At 42.6% G+C, this 21,583-nt stretch overlaps 1 protein-coding gene across 1 annotated transcript in view; it reads left to right on the forward strand.

Moving 5' to 3' along the window:
- The window catches only part of DNAH3 (dynein, axonemal, heavy chain 3), a 117,096-nt gene that overhangs the window by 48,731 nt on the left and 46,782 nt on the right, over positions 1–21,583 (forward strand). Inside the window, 13 exon segments of the mRNA XM_012731794.1 lie at positions 542–740; positions 1,957–2,065; positions 2,287–2,400; positions 3,045–3,221; positions 4,464–4,555; positions 6,297–6,516; positions 7,075–7,209; positions 8,286–8,397; positions 10,816–11,057; positions 13,458–13,558; positions 15,185–15,290; positions 17,395–17,524; positions 19,272–19,517. Of these exon segments, the coding sequence (XP_012587248.1) occupies positions 542–740; positions 1,957–2,065; positions 2,287–2,400; positions 3,045–3,221; positions 4,464–4,555; positions 6,297–6,516; positions 7,075–7,209; positions 8,286–8,397; positions 10,816–11,057; positions 13,458–13,558; positions 15,185–15,290; positions 17,395–17,524; positions 19,272–19,517 (1,983 nt within the window).

The raw sequence follows: 21,583 nt of genomic DNA on the forward strand, positions 1-21,583 counted from the left end.
GGCTATGGCAGCATTTGGGCTAACCAATATTACAAAACTCTCTGGGCCAGGTCCTAAGAAAGTTGGGAATGATACCAGTAACTAATAATTCTGTGATGCTTTAATAGTTGAAGCATAATTCTATCTATCTATGTGTATATATTTAGACACGTGGATACTTATCTATGTCTACATATGTGTTTATATGTTACGGAAGGATAGAGATGATTAGTAACTTACTTGAAGTTACATAGCTAGTTAGTGGCAGAACCAAAGTTGGACCCAGGCAGTCTCATTTCAGAGCATGCATTTTTAACACTTTTACTCTACTTTCTGAGGGCTGGCAATGCAGCAGATTCTCCTCCTGGATCCTTGGGCAAAGCAAAGACCAGCTTCTGATAGATACTGTTGCCTGCGGGCTGTGAGTGGCATAGAGTAGCTGAGCCTAAAAATTGTTTGGAGAGCAAGGAGGGGCCCTGATAAAGTCCTCTCCTGGGGAGTCTGGGAGACAGGGTGACACTGACAGCTCTGACTGTGTGTGTCTCTGTCTTTGTCCCAATAGCACGTGACGTGGTAGCCAAGTTATCTAAGGACAATGTCTGTGATCTGAGTGATTTCCAGTGGATCTCCCAGCTGCGCTACTACTGGCAGGAAAATGATGTGCATGTGCAGATGATCACTACTGAAGCCTTGTATGGCTACGAGTACTTGGGAAACTCCCCCCGGCTGGTGATTACACCCCTCACTGACCGCTGCTACAGGTAAACTCTGGGGTTCCCCAAGACCTAAAAGTGTAACGGAGAACTCCAGCAGGAAAACCTTCTGGGGAAGAAATGTGGTGCATCTCGAGACAACCTTTCAGAGTCTCAGAGTTCAGAATTTTGCCCTGAGTTACAACAGTCCCACAGATGAGTGTGGAAACTAGAACTTAAGCCAGAAATCCCTGATCCCCCCCACCCCCCACTGAAGAGTCCTAATGCACATTAATGTAGGCAAACCAACAAGAATAGAAAGCCATCCACTGGCAGGAGTCAAGATAGTGGCTCCTAGGCCAAGAAATAGAGCAGGGCCCAGGCAGAGTGTCTCTAAGCTCTGCCAGCCAGCGAGATGAAGAGCTAGGCATATTCTGTGCTCAGCAAAGTGCTGTGCCACTTTCCTCAGAATTGAGAAGGTCAGAAAGCTCAGCTTCATGAACTCGGCAATTCTGTGATACTTTGATTTCTTTCATTTTGTGTATTCTTTAGAGTAGAACTTCTGATCAGAGAAATAACACTTGAGTATTTTCTCTGTTCAGGACCCTCAATCCAGTTTTTCTGTGATCTGGGACATTTGCTCTCCATTCACTTATTCTACTCATTATTAACAACCATCTCTTGAACTTTCCTGGACATCACGCATGGCCTTTAGAAACCTTCACTCTCCTGGAGTAAGGGAAGAGAAGCAGACTCAGATGATTACATGATACTATGTAGCCAAAATTATAGACGCTCATGGCAGGAAGTGTAGAACCACAGCTTAACACATTGTACACTTCCAACATTACCCCTGCCCCATCACATGTCAGGCACCATAGTACTGTGTGGGGTTGTCGAACAGAACAAAATGCAAACCAGAATACTAAATACTCAGTTCATAATGTAGTGAGAGAAATGTATTTTCACCATTCCATTAGCATTGGAGATCTTTGGAACGTGGAATGTATGAGGACTTTTTTACTTGATTCACTAACGTGCGCATGTCTTAATTTTTTCATGTAATCATTCATTCAAATAAATGTTTATGGGTACATCAGGCACTGTGCCATACTCTGAGGTTACATTGCTGAGTAAAGCAGGATTTTTTATAATGTTGATGTATTGGTCATATAATCAGGGAAAAATTTAAACTATTTGTCTAAACAAAATAATTCAAGTCAGTTTTTTTTTTTTTTCTCCTGTGTCTTAGTGCTTGGGCACTGAGTTCTTTTCTTCCTCTTAGGACACTGATGGGAGCTTTGAAACTGAACCTTGGGGGTGCTCCAGAAGGTCCGGCTGGGACAGGCAAGACAGAAACCACCAAAGATCTGGCCAAAGCTTTAGCCAAGCAGGTAGGGGAAATACTTTCCAACCCCACCCACTCTTCCTGCCCTCTCTGGACTCCTGTCCAGGGCAGGTGGCATGAAGTACAAGATGGTTTATTGAAACAGGCAGAGTCCTCTCCTCCAGTGGGATAGGAGGAGCGGATCCCCCCCACCCCATTTAATGTTTTTGGGAAATTCAGATATGAGAGAATCCATCCTGAATGGTGCCCACACCTCCCTCTCTCTAGTGTGTGGTCTTCAACTGCTCAGATGGCCTGGATTACAAAGCCATGGGGAAGTTCTTCAAGGGGCTGGCCCAGGCTGGGGCATGGGCCTGTTTCGATGAGTTCAACAGAATTGAGGTAACCCTGCTACTAGCTTATAGAACAGACACAGGGACCTTTTCTTTCTCTGTTGTGACCTGTGACACAGAATAGGTACTGAGTGAACTAAATGAAAACAGCTCCAGGATGTGGGGGAAGCAAAAATGCATGCTCACAGGTGTGCATCCTTACCACAGTCACTCATTTGAAAATATGAGTGCTATATATAAGATACTCTGGGTGTGTTTGTGATGTAAAGATGAGTAAGAAGTACTCTAGACTGATTCAGATTAGTAAAGGGAAATAAAAGTTAAGTGAAACTAATAAAACATGTAGAAGTCTATAGCGCATACGAGGGATCACAAAGGGGAGCGTGATCTGTTTGGGTGGGAAATGGAAATGTATACATGCAATTTGAACCAGTCAACACTGTTGGATACCTACTGTGCATCAAGCATTGTGCTAAGTGCGAAATAAAGATAAAATACTCTAGAAGCTACTGACACATAGGTATGCACACACAAAGTTTCTCTTCACCAAAATCCTAAATCACACACTGATAATTTTGGACATTAAGCTCTAGTCCTCAGGTGATTGGATTCTTTTTTGCCAAGTAAGGGGGACTCTAGCAGAGTGGGGTGGGTGGCAGGCTTTCTCATGTCAGCCAGGCATTCTCATCCCAGGTAGAAGTGCTGTCCGTTGTAGCTCAGCAGATTCTCAGCATCCAACAAGCCATTATCCGGAAGTTAAAGACATTCATCTTTGAAGGCACCGAGCTCTCTCTGAACCCAACCTGCGCTGTCTTCATCACCATGAACCCTGGATATGCTGGCAGGGCTGAACTGCCAGATAACCTCAAGGTAAACATCAGTGCATATAAATGCCAAGTGTACTGAATGGTGTGGAAACTTCACAGAAGCCTAATGGAAACAGGTGAAGTTTGTGAGAAGTAATATTGGAAAGTGGGTGGTCGTAAGACAGTGCCTGCCTTCTGTGTCCCCTGTCTATGCCCAGCCAAGTGCACAGTGAGACCAATAAGGTCTCATGGGGGGTGGGAGGCATACTAACCAATGGCAGAAAGGAGACAATGCACACTAGAACAAGGACCACTGTTTCCATTGTCTACAGTCATCCAACAGGTCCTGTAAATGAAAGAAGCCAACCCACATTCACCGACTTTAGAATATGCTACTCCCTCTGTGAGAAACAGGTTCTGGGTGGTGCTCCTGGAATCTTATTTAGAGACACCCATCAGGGAGATCCTTAAGAGTGGCTCCTCCCCTGTAGGTCAACATAGGACAGTGAGTACCAAAGTAGAATTTGCTCCCACATTTCTCATTTTTTTACTGTCTGGTTATCATAACCCCCCATGCCCTCTTCCACAACCATGTTCCCAGCCAACAAACATGTTTGATCAGCACAAGCCAGTTTATGAGACAGTATGGCATACTAGGAAGCATGAGAGCCTGCAGTCAGGAACGCTGGGTTCTAGTCCCAGCTCTGCCTTTTATCTGCATGACGTGATAACAATAGCTGGTGTGGATTGAGTGCTCACTAGTCCACACACTTTTCTAAGCACTTCATTTACATGATTTCATTTATTCTCATGATAACTATGAAGAAGATCCAGTTGTTAGTCCATTTTGAGGTGAAAGATTTGAGATCTTGAGGAGTAACATAACTTGTCTACAGCTAGTAGGTAGCAGAACAAGGACTTCAAATCAAGGTCTTGCCTGACTTTAAGATTCCTCTGATACATACCAGTTCTACATTTCTGAATGACTCTGAGGCTCATACTGAATAGAGTGGTGCTCTGACATATCCTCACTTGGCATAGGAAGATGAGCTGTTGTTAGGATACTAGCACCTAGGACCTTCCTCACAGCCATTGGAGGACCCAGTGTGACAACGGGACCTGCAGGGAGGTTAGTGGATCTGTCCAGAGAGATGATCCACCTGGCGTTAACTTGCCCTCCAGCCCGTCTCCCCTTGACTGTCTCTGGGTCGTCTGAATGGTCATGCTGCTTTTGTTTGCCTCTGACTATGTGTCCCCTTCCCCGTCCACTGCCTGTGCTCGGCTTCTGCATGGCTTTTCCTTTCAGGCTCTATTTCGGACAGTGGCTATGATGGTGCCAGATTATGCCCTTATTGGAGAAATCTCCCTCTATTCTATGGGGTTTCTGGACTCCAGAAGGTATGTTACAATGGTTTTTCAGTGGGTTCTAAAGGCCTTTTGTATGGTGAACTCAAGGTGGGTTCTCATTAGAAGAAGAGAAAGAGACTTGAGAAGGGGGTTTCTACTCTTTGGCCATTCGAGGCTGGGATTTGACTCACATTCTCCAGAAAGAGCCTCCTTTTTCTTTACATGCATCTGAACTTCCATTAAAGAAAGCAGCCACTCCTCTCTCTACCCCTCACACTCTCACATACATACAGAAAACTAAATTGAGTCAGTCAAGTTTATAAGACATGTAATTTCTCCATATTGAAGAGGAAAATTTAATATAATTAGAAGTAGCATGGTTATCAATAAAACATCTATTGACGCCAACTGTCAGGGTTGGCTCCTTCAAGTTTTGCCCAGTTTCCAAGACACATATAAGCATGGAGCTCAGTCTCTGTCATGCACATCAGATGGTGTGTGTCCATTGTAAGTGGCTTTCCTGGCGTATAGCAAAGCTTCTGTTTTTGACATTGTCTAGCCATAATCAATTAATTTTGGTTACTGAAGATACTGCCTCAAGGAAAACTGTGATCTGGGTGTCCTCGTTACTTCAAGGGACTACAGATATTCTCAAAAGAATGTGTTACTCTTCCTGGCCATCAAGCTGCCCCAGTCATATGAGATTTATTGAATTTCTTTTCCATAGAAGGCCTAGGTTATATTAATTTGCCTACTTATTTCATTTATTTATTCAGTAGGCAAGTCTATATTGAACCACCTATGCCCAGCACTGTATTAGGTGCTGGTAAGTAGCATGACAAAGTCTTGTAAAGAGGACCCTTGCAAGGGGGAGGTGCATAGTGTATTAGGGAAGCCCCAACCCCCTGAAAATAAAAAATGAGTGCTTGTAATTGAGGGCCACATGCTTACGCCTCATAACTGAGGATCCGGGGCGCAGGAGGATGAGCTGGAGGATCCCGGGTGCAGGCTTTTATGGCCAAGCCCTGGAGGGGGTGTACTTCCCACAGGCCCACCTTCCCCAAGGAGGCTGGAGAGAATACGGTGACCCTGGGGAGAATACGAGATGACAGTGCACGTGAGAGTACAGGGCTATGAGCTGAGTAAAGTACATTTTGAATTGGTTTCTTAAATTAAAAACATAAAATATGGACACTGGTAAAGTCATAATGCTACAGAAATAAAAAAAAGAGTCCCTTAGTCCCATTCTCCAAGGAGTAGCATTGTTACTAGTTTGGTGTGTGCTTCCTAAATGGTGTGTGTGTGTGTGTGTGTGTGTGTGTGTTCATGCATTCGGATATACACAGAAAGCTATATACACATAGTTTCTTGTACAAATGTTAAAGATATTTGTGTGTGTTGGCTTTTTCATCTTACCTTTGAGAGAGAGCTGATGTGCTTTCTCAGCTCATTCCAGTAACTCTCCTGCCCGCCTGTGACTGTGCAGGTGTTTTGTCTTCACCAACCTTCTCCCTTTGCAGAGCAGCAAAGACTGCAGCCTGTGGCTGTGCAGGCCTCTCTTTTAACAAACCTGTCCCAGCACTGTCCACTTGACTTCCCTTCCCTTTCTTTGGTGATCCTGCCCTTTTGGATATAAAAAATTACATAAATACAAGACCTCGCAATAGGGCTTCTCCATCAAGTCATGGGCCAGCCTGGTTCCTGAGAGGGTGGCACACAGGGAACTTGGGGATGTCGGCTGAGCAGGACATGCTTCTCTCCGGAGGTCTGTAGCTTTGTCTCTGCCCCTCAGTCTTGCCCAGAAGATTGTGGCAACCTACCGCCTGTGCTCCGAGCAGCTCTCCTCCCAGCACCACTACGACTATGGCATGCGTGCAGTCAAGTCTGTGCTCACTGCCGCGGGCAACCTGAAGCTCAAGTATCCAGAGGAGCAAGAGAGCGTCCTGCTGCTCCGGGCTTTACTTGATGTCAACCTGGCCAAGTTCTTGGCTCAAGATGTTCCTCTGTTTCAGGTAGGCGGTGGCTCGGGACGTTGGCCAAACCCTGGTCTCGATTTTAGAAAATGCAATGATTCTTTGGCATCTTCTCTATTACCAGTTCCAATCCCTAACACATCCTCTAGCTCCAGCCAGCCTCCCTGTTTCTAGAAACCCTCCCCAAAATGTTGAATAATAACAGGGATGGCAGCACTCCCAGAAGCTCCTGATTTTAATAAAAATGGCTTCAGTGATAGTATAATGTTTGCTGTTGTGTTTGGGTGGTTTTAATCAAATTTAATTTGTTTTCTCTCGTCATCATTTTAATGCCCATCTCCCATACCAAGCTATGAGCTCCATGAAGATAGAAATCATGACTATCTTGTTCATTCCTAGTACAATGAGGAATAGATCGAAGAGACCCATTACATACATTTAAAGTTGGGAAAGGAAATCATGTAGGCGTGTGTAATTGTGGGTGAGTTTTTGGTTAAGAAAGATGAGGTTTGCAATTTTTCAAATGTCTGTTATCCATTAAAGGTCAAGTTTCTGATAATTCATCCTTTCTTGCCACTCTCAAATTCTTATTAACAGGGAATTATATCTGATTTGTTTCCTGGAGTGGTACTTCCAAAGCCAGACTATGACGTTTTTATCGAAGTGCTGAATGAGAACATCAAAAAAATGAAACTCCAACCTGTACCTTGGTTTATTGGGAAAATTATCCAGGTTAGTTCCTTCTACTGTTAGGGAAATCTCCCCATTTTATTGTTGGTAGGAGATGGGATTAGAAAGAATTAAGGCAGGTTGGAACTAAACTGATAGAAATCAGAGGTTTCAGAGTAGTGATGGTGGTAAAAAGACCACTTAACAATCTAGTGTCCCTTCAGTTTTGTTTTCAGAGTCAAAGTTTGAATTTTTATATTTTTTCTATAACCATCTTCTTGGTTTTTTAAATTGGAAGATGAAACAGAATCTTTTGCACCATTGGGTCTTGAACTGGCTAGAACTTTCTTGCTTCTCAATGACGGAAACCCAATTCAAACTGCCTTTGTCAACAAAAGGGAATTTATTTACATTTGAAAAGTCCAGAAATATGTCAGCCTCTAATCTAACAGACTCCAGGGTTTTATTCTTGTCATCAGGAATCAGCCTCTCTTAATTCCTGGACTCTGCCTTGAAGCTTCATTCCAGAGAGGCATGCCCACACAGCATCCTTACACTTAGCTGTGTCTAGGGTCCAAGTTTTGAAGAAAAAAGAGCATCATGACTCTCCAAGTTGCTTTAGCAAAAGTCTTAGTTAGCTTTGAATAGCCCTGACAAAGTCACGGGCATCCCTAAACCAATTAGAGAGCCAAAAAGTGAACCATAAACACCCATGCTCCACCAGAAGTGGAGATGGGGTCGGAGCCACACAAAGGTATGAGCTGAACCACCAGGAGGTAGTTCCTCAGGAATAATCAGGGTGCAGTTATCAACTGACGGGAGAGCATCTGGGGCAGGCAAACCACAATTCCTTACGTGAGTGGATGAAGTTAATCCTACCTCAGTGGATGAAGTCATTTGCTAGGTCACTTAATGGTTAGCGTTTAGACAGATGCAGAACAGTCATTCTGATTGCTTAAATAGTCTGAGACACGCATGCATTTATTCATACAAAACGTATTTAAACAAAAAGGACTGTGGTTCACCAGAGGTAGCAGTGATTCTGGGAATTCCCTTTTAACCCCCCCCCCCCATTACTCACTGACTAATTTTCAGTACTAGATTTGCAAAAATGTAACTTCTCATATGTCTCTTCCCAGATCTACGAGATGATGCTGGTAAGACACGGCTACATGATTGTCGGAGACCCCATGGGAGGCAAGACCTGTGCTTATAAAGTGTTGGCCGCAGCTCTGGGTGATTTATATGCAGGTAAAGCTCACACTGCTGGCTTTCAGGGATGACAGGACTCCCCACTCACTAGCTGGCTCCATGGAGATAATGCCAGGCTGTTAGTTTTGCCATCCCTGGACTGTGACGTCAGAGCCAGAAATAGAACACGGCACACAGATGTCTGCAGGCAGGGAATGAGAGGGAGCTCCTAACAGGGACGTTATCTACTTGTCATCAAAGCTGGAGGAAATTTATCAAATGCCACACAATGGCTTTTCCAGGTTTCCCAATGACAGAGAAACCTTTGCTAATGACCCCAAGAAAATTATTCTAAAACAACTCAGTGTGTGATCGCTGATCTTTTCTTTTTTTCTCCTTTCACCTCTTCCTCCCTTCCTTTTGTTGCCTTCCCCTCCCTCCTTTCCTCCCCTTTTCCTTCCATTCGTATAGAGGTTAGATAAGACTTTAGACTTTTGAATCAGCCCCAAACCTTGGGCAAATATCTGAACCTCTGTTGGTCTCTGTTTTCCCAGCTGAAAAGTGGGAGTATTGTGAGAATGAAATGGATTGTGCAGTGGATTGTGCAGATACACACCCTGGTGGCAGCCCCTCAACATGAGGGACCAAACTGATTAGCAGAGAAACAGCTTCAAGCTTAGGTTTGATTTTTTTTTTTTAATAAAATGCAAGCCTGTGAAAATCAGTGCCTTGCTGACTTATGTTTACACAGTCCCGGCCAGGGCTTCATTTAACTTTTTTTTTTTCTAATAATTTTGCAGATTGCATTACTGTTGAAATTTTTTGTCAATTTATGTAAAGTTTAGTTTATTTTTATCACGAAGTGCTTTTACTCATATGTTCTTTTTTTTTCCCCTATTGGATGTTTGAGATTGTTCTTTAGGGGACTAACTTGGCCTCAACCCCTAACGTAAGCATTTCAAACTTAAACACTAATTTTGGCATTTCAGTATAGTTCAGGAAGCTAAATGAAGAGAAAGGAGGCTACTCCATTGTCTGCAGAAATGGTTCTTTATTTACCTCATGGCTTAGGCACTGCCAAGTTTTCCTTCCTTGCACAGGTTGTGTTAAAGGGTGGTTATTTTCTGCTATTAAATGCACATGATGTGACATTCATCGGCTTGTATCTTCCAGTTGGATCCCGGGTATTCCAATAGACTACATTTCTCAGGGGACAAATGACACCTTTACTGAACAGCTAAAGAAGAGATTCCAGGGCCAAATCGGCACTTTAGAAAGAGAAAAGTAGTCAACATTTTCCAGAATCTTTTACCTGTCAGCTGTTTCCTCATTGTAAGCCACAGTTCTTGGGGCAGCTGAGAGCCAGGTACACACAGGGACCTGATAACGTGGAGTTGTTCTCCTTCACTGCTTGCCCGGCACATTTGCCCGCTGAGCCACAGAAGAAAATGTGATGAGTTACTAATGAATATAATAACTAAACACCTTAAGGTATTACCTATTCAGGTAGCCCCCCCTTTTTTTTTCTTTTGCAATTGCAGTAGCATTGACTTACAACACTATCTAAGTTAGGTGGCTGGGTTCACATCTCCTCAGACACACATCACCACACCACACCCACCACTAAAGCACCAATAATCCTTTACCACAGACTACTGGGCCACTTCCCCTCTTTGTTCCTACTCTATCCTCTTTCCCCCTTTAGTAACCTCAGTTCTGCAAGTCAGATTTATAAGGTTTGTTTTGGTTTCAATTCTTGTCCAAACAAAAAAAAAAAAAAGATTTTGTTTCCCTATTTCACATGATTCAAATCTTCTGGTGTTTGTCTTTGTCCTTCTGACTCACTTACCTGACTTAGCATGATCCTGCTAGTTCATCTGTGCTAGTTCTATAGCTGAGTAGTATTCCATTGTGTATAGACACCACCTCTTCTTAGTCTACTGCTCTGTCATTGAGCATGTTGGTTGTTTCCATAACTTACCTACTGTAAATCATGCTGCAGTGAACATAGGAGTACAGATATCCCCATCCAGTTAGTGATTTTCTATTTTTTCAATGAGTATCCCAATCTTTATAAGGACTGAGAATAAATTGTATTAAGTTTCTTCTTGAGGGCCCTCTCTAATGGTGCAGCAGGTTAAAGCACAGCACTAAGAAGCTAAAGCCACTTCAGCATGAGCTGGATCCCGGCCCCTGCCACATGGCCGGCAGACCTCTCCTGACCCTCCCACTGCTCCCCTCAATAGTGTACTTCATTGATCTGCTTGTTCTGCTCCCCACTCTGTCTTGGGTGAAGCCTTTCACTGCCCCTGCACCGCTGGCCTATATCCCAGTTTTGTATGCATAAACAAATAAATCTTTAAAAAAAAAAGATTCTTCTTGAATAGCGTATTCATAAAGATCAGTTATTCTTTTATGGCATTATCTCTCATCTGATGTTCTGGCCTCACCATTGTCTATGTAACTCATGTTGCCCAGCCAACCAGATGGAGGAGTTTGCTGTAGAGTATAAAATCATTAACCCCAAGGCTATCACCATGGGGCAGCTGTATGGATGCTTCGATCCTGTCAGTCACGAATGGACAGATGGTGTCCTTGCCAATACTTTCCGAGAGCAAGCATCTTCCATGTCTGATGAGCGCAAGTGGATTATATTTGACGGGCCCGTGGATGCTGTTTGGATTGAAAACATGAACACTGTGCTGGATGACAATAAAAAGGTATGTCTTACATGACTTCTACACAAATGAGGTATAAATTTCTTTATTGAAGTGAGTGATTCAAGTATACATACTTTTATTATGCTAAGAATAAATGACCCACAAACCCATTCAGTTTGTGAATTATGTTTCTGCTTGAACTTGTAGTAGATAGGCTTTGTGTGTTTAGATGCATTGCACTGTAGTTAACAACCTCTTTGTTGTCATCAGGCTATACCACTGGCTCTCAATGGACCCATGTTATCTTGGACAAGTAAAGCAATTTACTTGAATGTCAGTTCCCTCATTTGTGAAAGGTAGCAGTAAGGAAGGGGTGTGGGTAATTGAATGAGATAGTTTATACAGGTACCTGATATATGGGCAGTGCTTTGATTATCCATTGCTCTAGAACAAAATCACCTTAACATTTAGTGGCTTGAAGCAACCACTTATTTTGCTCATGATCTTGTAAGTGAGGAATCTGGGAAGAGCTCAGCTGGACTCATCTCACCCTGGTGATATCAGCTGAGGCAACAAGGAGGGGGATCCACAGTCAAGATGGCTTCTTTACATCATTCTGCAGGCTCATTCCTCCTTCGTGTCTCTCTGTCTCTGCAGAGAGCATCTCATCCTCCAGCCCTGTCCACATGAATCAGGATTCTCACTTGGTGGTCTTGGGGTAGTGGCTCTATTTTAGTGATGGCTGATTTCTAAGCAGGAAGTAGAGGTTTCCAGGAATGTAAGGATTATACTTGAAATCGGCCTGTAATCTTTCTTCAAATTCAATTGGTCGGAGAGTTGCAGGACCTGCCCAGATTCTAGAAGACGGAGAAACAGACACTACCTGTTGATGGAAGTGGGCAAGGTCACCTTGAAAAAGTGCCTTTGGGATGGGCAATGTCATTGTAACTGTCTTTGGAAAATCTTTTCTGCCACTGGGAGTGCAGTGGCTGAAAAGCTTGGACTCGGGACCAACAGCTGGGCTCAAATCCTGACTGTGCCACTTGCTGTTAAGTAACTCAGACAAGCTACTTGGTGCTTCTGCCACAGTTTCATCCTAAAGTGGGGATAATAGTATCACCTCCCAGTGTTGCAAGGGAGGTTAGATAAGTTAATATTTGCAAACTGATAACAATAGTGCCTGACACATAGCAAGTGCTAGATAACTGTTAAAGTAAAATCTATCACCATTTCAAGGAAATGATTACCAAATCAAAATATATTTTCCTACTGTGTTCAAATTTCACAAGACTCAGAGTGAGTCATACTCAACCACGGAAGGCCTAATTATCCAAATTATACACATACACTAATTATAGCATATGCATAATTTTCATTATATAACATATAAAAATAGAAGTGTTTTATTACTTGATATGGTCTATGTTATATAATTTAATTGTAAAAATGTATTGGTTGGTCATAAGATTCAAAGTATAAAGAGTCATAATCAGTGAATTCCTGATACCTCTTCTTGGTACTGGGACTAAAACAAAACAATATGGATTTGTTTTACTTGTCTTGGTATCAGAGATGTCACTGGTGGTGGTGTCAGCCCTATCCCAGCTGTGTCCTTGCTGGAGTTGCATGGCCTATTTCCAGGTGTGTTTGAGGTGGACTAGGTAGCAGTCAGGGAACATTTTAACCATACTTATGAGGCTGCAGAGAGCAACAGCATTTCCTCTCTTCCCTGAGAGACAAGGGTCTCTGGCCGTCTGATGACTTAAACATCTCATTTGAAACCATTTGGCAATTGGGAAGCATCACTGCTGACTTAATGAATGCTCCAAGGCTCCCTGTGTATTAGCACCACTTTTTGCAGGGATATTTGCTGACCACGAAGACTTCTCATGGTCTTTCTGTTCTCGAAGGATTTTATGGAGCTGTCCCTGCACTCTGACCCTGAGCTAGTCTATGAGGGATGCTATGAGGCATCTTTCGTGGGTGACTTGAGGAAATAAACATGGAGAGTTTATTGCTGAACATGGAGAGTTAAATACATAGAAGAAACTATGATGCTCCCATGGTTGACTGTGTCTCACTTTCCCATCCTTCACCTAAGGATACAGTTTAGCAATTATCTAACTCCCCATTAAATATTGCAGCTCTCTTCACCCACCCTGCCTGAGCTTTCTCCAACACCCTCTTCTTTATTTTTCTCCAGAGCACTTTCACCATTTTATATACAATTTATTGTCTATTTGCCTGATCTCTCCCCTTCCCCAAAGAATATAAACCCCTAGAGAACAGGGCTTTTTTCTGTGTTAGTCTATGCACATAGAACAGGACCTGGCACACAGGAGTTCACAACTAATATTTGTTGAATGATTTCAAAACCATCTGTCTCTGCTGAGGGTTTTTCATTCACAGATGGAATTTAACCCCATTGCCTGTCCTGCAACCCTCTGCTTTGCACTTCAGCTGTGTCTAATGAGTGGCGAGATTATCCAGATGAGTCCTAAGATGAGTCTGATCTTTGAGCCAGCCGACCTGGAGCAGGCCTCCCCAGCCACCGTGAGCAGGTGAGTCAGCTTATGTTGGCATTCCTGGGGGTTGGCTCATTGGCTCCCCCCCACACACACACACACACTGAGCAGGGGAAAGTGTGAAAGCTCCAGAAATGTGCTTAAGCCCAAAATGATCACACACTGTATTTGTTGCCACTTGTCATCAAATTAGTCCTCAGTCCACATTACTGATAGGATTCTAAAACCGGCAAGCACTTTAGGAAAGAGTTTGACATTATCTCCTAAAACTTAACCTTCTGATACCTTGTGACCCAGCAATTCTAATCCTAAGTACATACCCAACAAAACTTTTTCCCATATATAATAGGAGACAGACTGTTCAGCACAGGTCAAAGTAACAAGCACTTGGAAGCAGCTCAGTACCTATTAATGGGGATAAATATAAGTGCACTAAGTCACAAATCATCATGTCTCTAGAGCTCTTAGAATAAGTGAACTGTACTGTCAAGTGACCGTATGGATACATCTTAAAACATTGAAAGAGAAAAGCTTAGCAACGTTATGTATAAAAGTAAGCCTACCATATGATGTTCACATAGGACCCTCTATTAAATTGTTAAGAACATCTAAAATAGATATATGTACATTTTAGAAACACATAGACATGCTATAAACCTCTTTAAGAAGGAAAGAATTTAAAGGACAGTAACCATGCTGTTACCTCAGGTGGGGAAGACAGGGGTGCAGGACAAGGGAAGCCATCTGGTTCGGTGAAGGTCACTGTCAAGATCCTAACATCTGTCTGGGTAGTAGGTTCACTGGTGACATTACTGGAAACAACTAAGAAAGGCCATATGTGAGCTAATGGTGAGTGTATCAGGGGTGATAGTTAATCCAGTCCCTTGCACCTGATATCTATCTACAAAAGACTAAAATCAGCCCACAGTCCCAAAGGCAGTGTGGAGATCTTTCCATGACAAGTAAGACCAACTGGGTTCCTGTCCTGGCCGTTGCAATTGCTGGCTATGTGATGTCTTCCAAGCAGCTTAAACTACAGGCTCCTCATGTCTAAAATGTAGAACATAAGGGGTGTTTAGGATTGAAGGCTCTTGGGCTCCAGCATAGGGCTTACCATGCAATAGACACTGACTGCATGGCAGCTGGCACTCGCAGTAAACTAAAGGGCGCCCTAGAGCTTGGGCAGACGGGACAGAATGGAAAAGCGCATATGCTACATAAACTGTGGTGGGTCAGTCCTTGGCGATGATAGTATGGTTTCCATCGCTCGCGGGTTTTCTGTCTGCTGCCTGTTGTGCTAATTCTTTCTTGGCATTTTCTTGTTTAACCATTACAACAGTCTTATGAAGTACATTTTTTTTATATTCCTCAATTTATAGACAAGAACACATAGGTTCAGAGTCATTAAAGATACTTTGCAAAGTCATTCACCTGGTAGGGTCTGAGGCTAGGATTTGAGGTTTCCAAGACCTCACTCCTATCACTGGTGTCCATCCTGTCCTGACAGAACTGTGTACCTTCCCTTTGGCCTTGAGCTGGTGAAGGTTTGTGCCCATTGCCCAAGCTCTAGGCCTTTACGTTGTCGTGAATACTTGGATTTTCTTCGCCCCTATGTGCTTGGGTGCTTAGCTGTGGACCAGGCTGATCTGTTTATGTGTCCAGGTGTGGGATGATCTACATGGAGCCCCACCAGCTGGGCTGGAAGCCCCTGAAGGATTCCTACATGGACACCCTGCCCTCCAGTCTCACTAAGGACCATAAGGAATTGGTGAGACCTTGGGTCCCTTCCTTTTCCTTCCTTCCTGTCTCCCAACTCCTCATCGCTAAGTCCTAGGGAATTATCACCTTCATAATTCCCAGAGGCAAGATGGGCCAGGGAGTTCCCTACCTAACCCATTACCTTGTTTCCTGGCTGATTGCCATTTTCCAACTTTCTTCTCCATGTGGTTGGGATGGGATTCTGCAGTTAATTTCTCTACCACTATTTGTTCCCAGTAGTGAATTCTGGTGTGGAGAATACTTTGTATGGTGGCTGGGATGTCTCCCCTATCCCCACAGCCCCTCTAGCAGAAATATTTCTGTAAGCAACTTAGAGATGGACCAAGTTTGGAAGAGTTGCCACTCCCCAGGCTCACAGCCTTGACAGCATACCTCTCACTTGAGAGAGTGAGGACCAGTTAGAAATGCCTTTATTGCAGCTCCCAAGAGTGACCATTCCCTTCTCCCCCTCCTAAAAGGAGCGTGAATGTTCAGGTTAGGTGAGTACCTGGCCACACTCTCGAGCTAGGGGGAGCAGGAAAGGAGACACTGTGTTTGTGGTACCTCTTGTCTTTCCCTGCTTTGACAGAGCTCCCTTGGAAATTTTTCCACTGAAAAAGCCAAGAAGGGACAAAATTGGGTCCTCTTCCCACTCTGTAACACTCTGGGACAGGACAGCCCCATTCTGTCATGCCTCAACATGTGTACTGCATACATTGCTGTAGACACGTGTCACATGTGCACTCAGAGCCCACCCCTCTACACAGAGGAAGCTGCCATGTCCCCGATCTGCAGAGCCTTCAGAGACTCCCCAGTGTGCTCAGCAAATGTCTCACGTGTTGGGCTTCTGAGACTATCTGATCTGGCCCCACTTGCCTCTCTAACCACATCTGCCACCTGCTCTCTTTCTCAGCCTCAGCTTATTACCTCCACTCCTGGTGTTTTGCTGCCAGACCTAGAGAACACCAGCTTTCACCTCCTGCAGGCTTTTGCATATCTTCTTTCTCTTCCTGAAAATCTTGGCCCAGTTCACCTCATGGGTGACTCACCTTAGTCATTAAGGTTCCAACATAAAGGTGTCCTCTTCCAAGAAGCCTTCTTTGACCACCCTACTTAAGCTCTTCCTTTTATTCCCATTGTCACAGCTGAAAGTCCTGCCTGTACTTTCCATGATTTGTGTTTTGCTCATTTTCTGTTATTTATTCTGCTTTCCCTACCCTTCAGTATGTTCCATGAGAGCAGAGACCTTGTCTATCTTGTCCATTGTTTATCCCCAGCATCTACCGCCCTGTAGTTAGCTGATGCTTGATATATATTTGCTAACTGAATTAATATTCCACACGCCTATGCACATGCATATGTAAATGCATTGGTGCATTCATCCATGCATACATACCCACATACACACACACTTGTGATTGTATTTATTTAGTGATGATTGGCCTACTTGCAAAAACAAAACTGAAGGTTCTTTACAGTGGTAGTGATAAGTAAAGTATAACAAAAATGGAAAAACACAAAAATAACAGGAGAAAATCTAGGAATTTTCTTAAAAGAGCAAATGGGGGTGGGAAGTAGATACAAGAGACAAAAATTCTTATACCCAGAAACAAGTCAGTAGATACAAACATACATACCTACAAACATATGTAGAGAGGGAGTCATGGAAAATGAGTCCTGAACTTAGCTCTGCACTCCTTTGTTTATTTAATGTAAAGGTCCTGTGGAACAACCATTTGCAATTGGTTGTTTAAAATTCCTAACACTGTTTTAATAGAAACAAAATCAGATATGGTAGCTAGACCCTATAACTATTTGATGCAGCATGTAGCTGGCCCCAGTAGCTCACACCTCTCGTGGCGCTGAGCGGTGGGATGGAGGAACAGGTGTGGCCTGTGGGCCTCGCAGTCCGCAAGTCTTTGGCCACACAGTCATGAAGCAGGAACCTGGGGCAGGGATCTTAGTGCCTCAGGGTCTCTCCAGTGTACATACACTTAGAAGTACTCAGCTATAATCCTGCCATCGCTGGTCTCTCCAAGGTGGAGAGAAGACCAAGCTCCTCTTTTTAAACTCAAATTTTAGTCATGTCTTCAAACTTTATCTTCTATTCTTAGGTCAATGACATGTTTATGTGGCTTGTCCAGCCCTGCCTGGAATTTATTCGCCTTCAATGTAAATTTGTGGTGCAAACATCTCCTAGCCACCTTGCTTTCTCAATGATGAGACTGTATACTTCTCTACTTGGTAAGTGCCTCCAAACCTGGGGGCATATGTGCCTTGGCTATTTCTTCTGCTCCTACTCCTGTATTCCCCTAAGAGTCACAAAGAAAACATCATTTCGGTATAGAGTATGCAAACTATCGGAATGTGTGTAGTAGAGTATGGTTGAAAAAGTCTGTGTTTAGCTTTAGTCTAGATCTTGAATTGATTTTCTAGGTGCTTTTGTGCACCCAGGAAGGAGAAATTACCCCCTCCTTCCTCAGTCTTAGATCACCTGCATAACAGGAGTATTAATTCTTGACCCTTTTGTCAAAGTTAATTTTGGCCAAAGCTGTCTTTCTCCACTGCATTGTTCTAGCATTTTAATTTGTGATTAATAAGTATTGTGGAGAAAATAATCTGACTTATGCAAATATCCTTTTTTCCCTAAACTTTCAGCCATGCATTTTAAAATCCTTTGATGGATCTTGTCTAAAATAATTATTGTGGTGGCAATGTTAACTGCCTAATGTTAATTTTCTGTTTCTATTTTCTATTTCTACATTTACTACATTCCTTTTACATTTACTAACTAGATTTCTTCTGTAAAGAAAAATTATTCTTCCTGATATATTTTCTTATTCAATTATTTATTGATCAAAAAATGGACTCATGAGTATTTATTTTTATCCCATGATTTATAGTTCAATGATAAACTTGTTAATTGTGGTACTCAGTAAACAATTCTCTCATGTTGGGTCCCATCAGTTTGTTCCCATCCTTTTTCAAGCATTTCCTTGTTTTTGGACACCATAAGATATTCCAGGTGCAGCTTATACTTTCCCTACCTGAGCGCTGTACTTAACCAAACCACTTCTAAGGAGCTCTGTTTTGTTTGTTTGTTTTTTTATTGAAAAGTGGTATTAGAAACCAAATCCAGGGGACTTGGGGTGCTTATTGTTACTGAAGAGGAACAACAAATTCTTTTGCATGGTACTGGGAGGAGAAGGCACAGAAAGGAGAGTTACTATTCAAAGGACAAGAAATGTCAGTATCACCTAGGAGCTTATTAGAAAAGGAGAGTTTTGAACCCTCCCCAGACCTACTGAGCCAGAATGTGCACTTTTACAAATCCCTTGGTCCTCTGTGTGTACTTTGAAGTTTGAGAGTGAAAGAGACTGGGCTTTGGTGTGTGAGTCAGGCTTAGATCCAAAGCCGAGCTTTATCCAAGTGACCATCACTGGAAAGTGACATACTTGAAGGTGCAACAAGGCAACACCATCAGTGGGTGAATGGCTAAGCAAAATGTTGTATGTATGTATGTATGTATGTGTATATATATATATATATATCATGGAATAAGATTCAATCATAAAAAGGAGGAAGATCCTGACACTTGCCACACCATGGACAGAACTTGAAGACATTATGCTAAGAGAAATGAGCCAGTCACTGAGTGATTTTACCTATTGTATTTAATAGGTAGAGTTTTAGCTTTGGGAGATAAAAATGTTTTGGAACAGGATGCTCAGAAACAGAAATAATCTTAATGCCACTGAACTATATACCCTTAAAGTAGTTAAAATGAAAAAAGAATTGGCTGGATTGGTAAATTTTGCAATGCTTATCTTACCTGAGGAGGGGGAATGTAGAAAAAAAATTGCTGGCAGATGATGGTCACTCAGCTGATATGAATCCCCTCTCTTGCCTCCCCCAAACAAAGCCCCTCAGTTCACAATTTTTCTGTGTTGCACTTGATTTTTTTGCTGACATTTTCTTTTCTTGCTTTTAGATGAAATCAAAGATATCAATGAGGAAGACAGTGAAGTGGTTGAAGGCCCAACAAACCAACAGATCTTCCTCTGGTTGCAAGGTCTGTTCCTCTTTGCCTTGGTGTGGACCGTGGCCGGCACCATCAATGCAGACGGTAGAAAGAAATTTGATGTGTTTTTCCGTAACCTAATCATGGGTATGGATGATAACAATCCTCGCCCTAAAAGTGTGAAAATCACCAAAAACAACATCTTTCCCGAAAGAGGTAATTGTTTTAAAGTTTGGATCATCTCTTCATATGCATTTGCTTTTGTCTAGTTCTGCTCTACATGTCCACATTCATCATCTCCTGGTGATTATGACATTAATATTTCTTCTAACTTTGTCATTGCTATCTAATATGATATTGAAATTTGCTTCCTATTCCAATTTTGCTTCAAAATGACCATTACTGATCTATAACTAATTTTGTCCCCTGGCTTTATTATCTATCTGCTCCTCTTTTCTTGTGTTTTTTTGTCTTTATAGATAAAGTACCCTTTGTCTATCCTTGCTATTCTTTATCAGACCATGGATTCAAATTATCAGAACTTGAATCGCAGGTCCCAACTTAATAGGTGACCAGTTAAGAAGCTGAGCAAGTTTCTTAACCCTTCTCACTTAACTCAGTTATAAAATGGGACAGTAATACTACATATTCATGGTGGTGTTACAAGTATTAAATGAGTTAATAAATGTAAAAAAAAACAGAATAAAGTATGATGCAGAGAAAATGTTAACTATTAGCAATTTATATTGCTGTTGTAATCATCTCCATGCACCCCTCCTTTTTAAAAATTTTATCTTGCCTTTTCATTTTAATGTACTCCTTATGGCTTTCTTTTCCTATTTCACAAAAATAAAAATAAGATGTTTCTTTGTACCCTATCTAGGATACCAGTCTCCTGAAATTTGTTTTCAGGTCCTGCAGTAAACAAGGTTCAGAGGAGTACAGAAGATCCTCAAAACTACTGTTTTATTCAGAGTTGTTTTGTGATACCATTGATAAGGGAAAAACATCCATTTCTAGTCAGTCACTACAGTTTGCATCTTCTCCCCAAGTAGATGGGTTCCCCCAGGTATTCTGGTTGCCTTCCACATCCCAAAGAAGTGCACGTTAGTTTCAGTGGCGTATCGTGATTGTCCCAGGCAGAGAGCATGAGTGTGTGAGTACTCCCTGCCACGGAAGATCTTCTGTACAGGGCAGTGCCTGCCTTGCTCCCTGAGCTGCCGAGATGGCTCCGGCCAACCAAGATCCTGACCTGGAACAAGTGGGCTGGAAGATGGACAAATGCATGCATACAAGGAATGGTGGCATGGTAGAGACATTTCTGGGTCTTTATGTAGGAGTTGGGTGATTCTTGGTGACTAGGAACATGCCATAGGAACCTAACTTGTTTCTGGCAATTAGCCAGTGGTAACATTGATTTTGTTGCAAGTCGTTTTGCTTAATGCCTGAATTTTCAGGAACGCTGAAATGACAATGAGTGAGAACTTACTCTTCAGGTACAGTCACACTATTATTTTCCACTAGACTGTTATCAATTCACATGTTCCATATGTTTTTTACTTTGCCTGTCCTTCAAAAATGAAGCTGTTCATGCTCTTGTTAGTGAAGATGGTGCATGAATTGCCCTTGGCCCCTTCCTTAGTCCACTTTCTGATTACATCTTCCCTGTCCTGCTGCATCTTGGAGGCCAGGATGTGCACAAGTCCCACTCAGTTCCTAGGCAAGTTTTGCCCTACAACATCTCCTCTCTGCTGTGATGGTCTCACCCCTTTTCTCCACGTTCTGTTCAACTCATGCAGTGAATGAAAAGCCATAATTGTTAGTATGCAATGCAAACAGTTTCTTCATAGATGTTTTGTAGTGACTATTGTACTCAGTCACAGGATTGGTTCTGAAGAAGCTGGTTGTAAGACTGAACTGACAGAGGCCTCACCGGCAGTCACTGTGAACTTGCCTGTGGAAAGTCAAAGTAGTTGTACACCTCTCTTCCTGCTAGCTTCCAGAACTCTCACTGTTTTTGGACATGATCAAGATAAATAATGTTCATAAACATTTTATTAAAAATAAACCCAAATGCTGTCAATCTTGTGTAAGGATCAACGGATTGGCCACAATCCAGTGACCACATGTAATCAACTAATGCCATCTGTTGGAGGCAGCCTTTTCTATTGGTTTCATCTGTGAACATTTTGAAAAAGGAAATTCCTCAACAGAGAAACATCAATGGCTCTTTACTTTGGAAGGACATACCTCACTGATTATATAGGGGTCCATGACTGTTT

Source organism: Condylura cristata, unplaced genomic scaffold, assembly GCF_000260355.1.
Source record: "Condylura cristata isolate star-nosed mole 26May11 unplaced genomic scaffold, ConCri1.0 scaffold00032, whole genome shotgun sequence".
In the NCBI taxonomy this organism is placed as follows: Eukaryota; Metazoa; Chordata; class Mammalia; order Eulipotyphla; family Talpidae; genus Condylura; species Condylura cristata.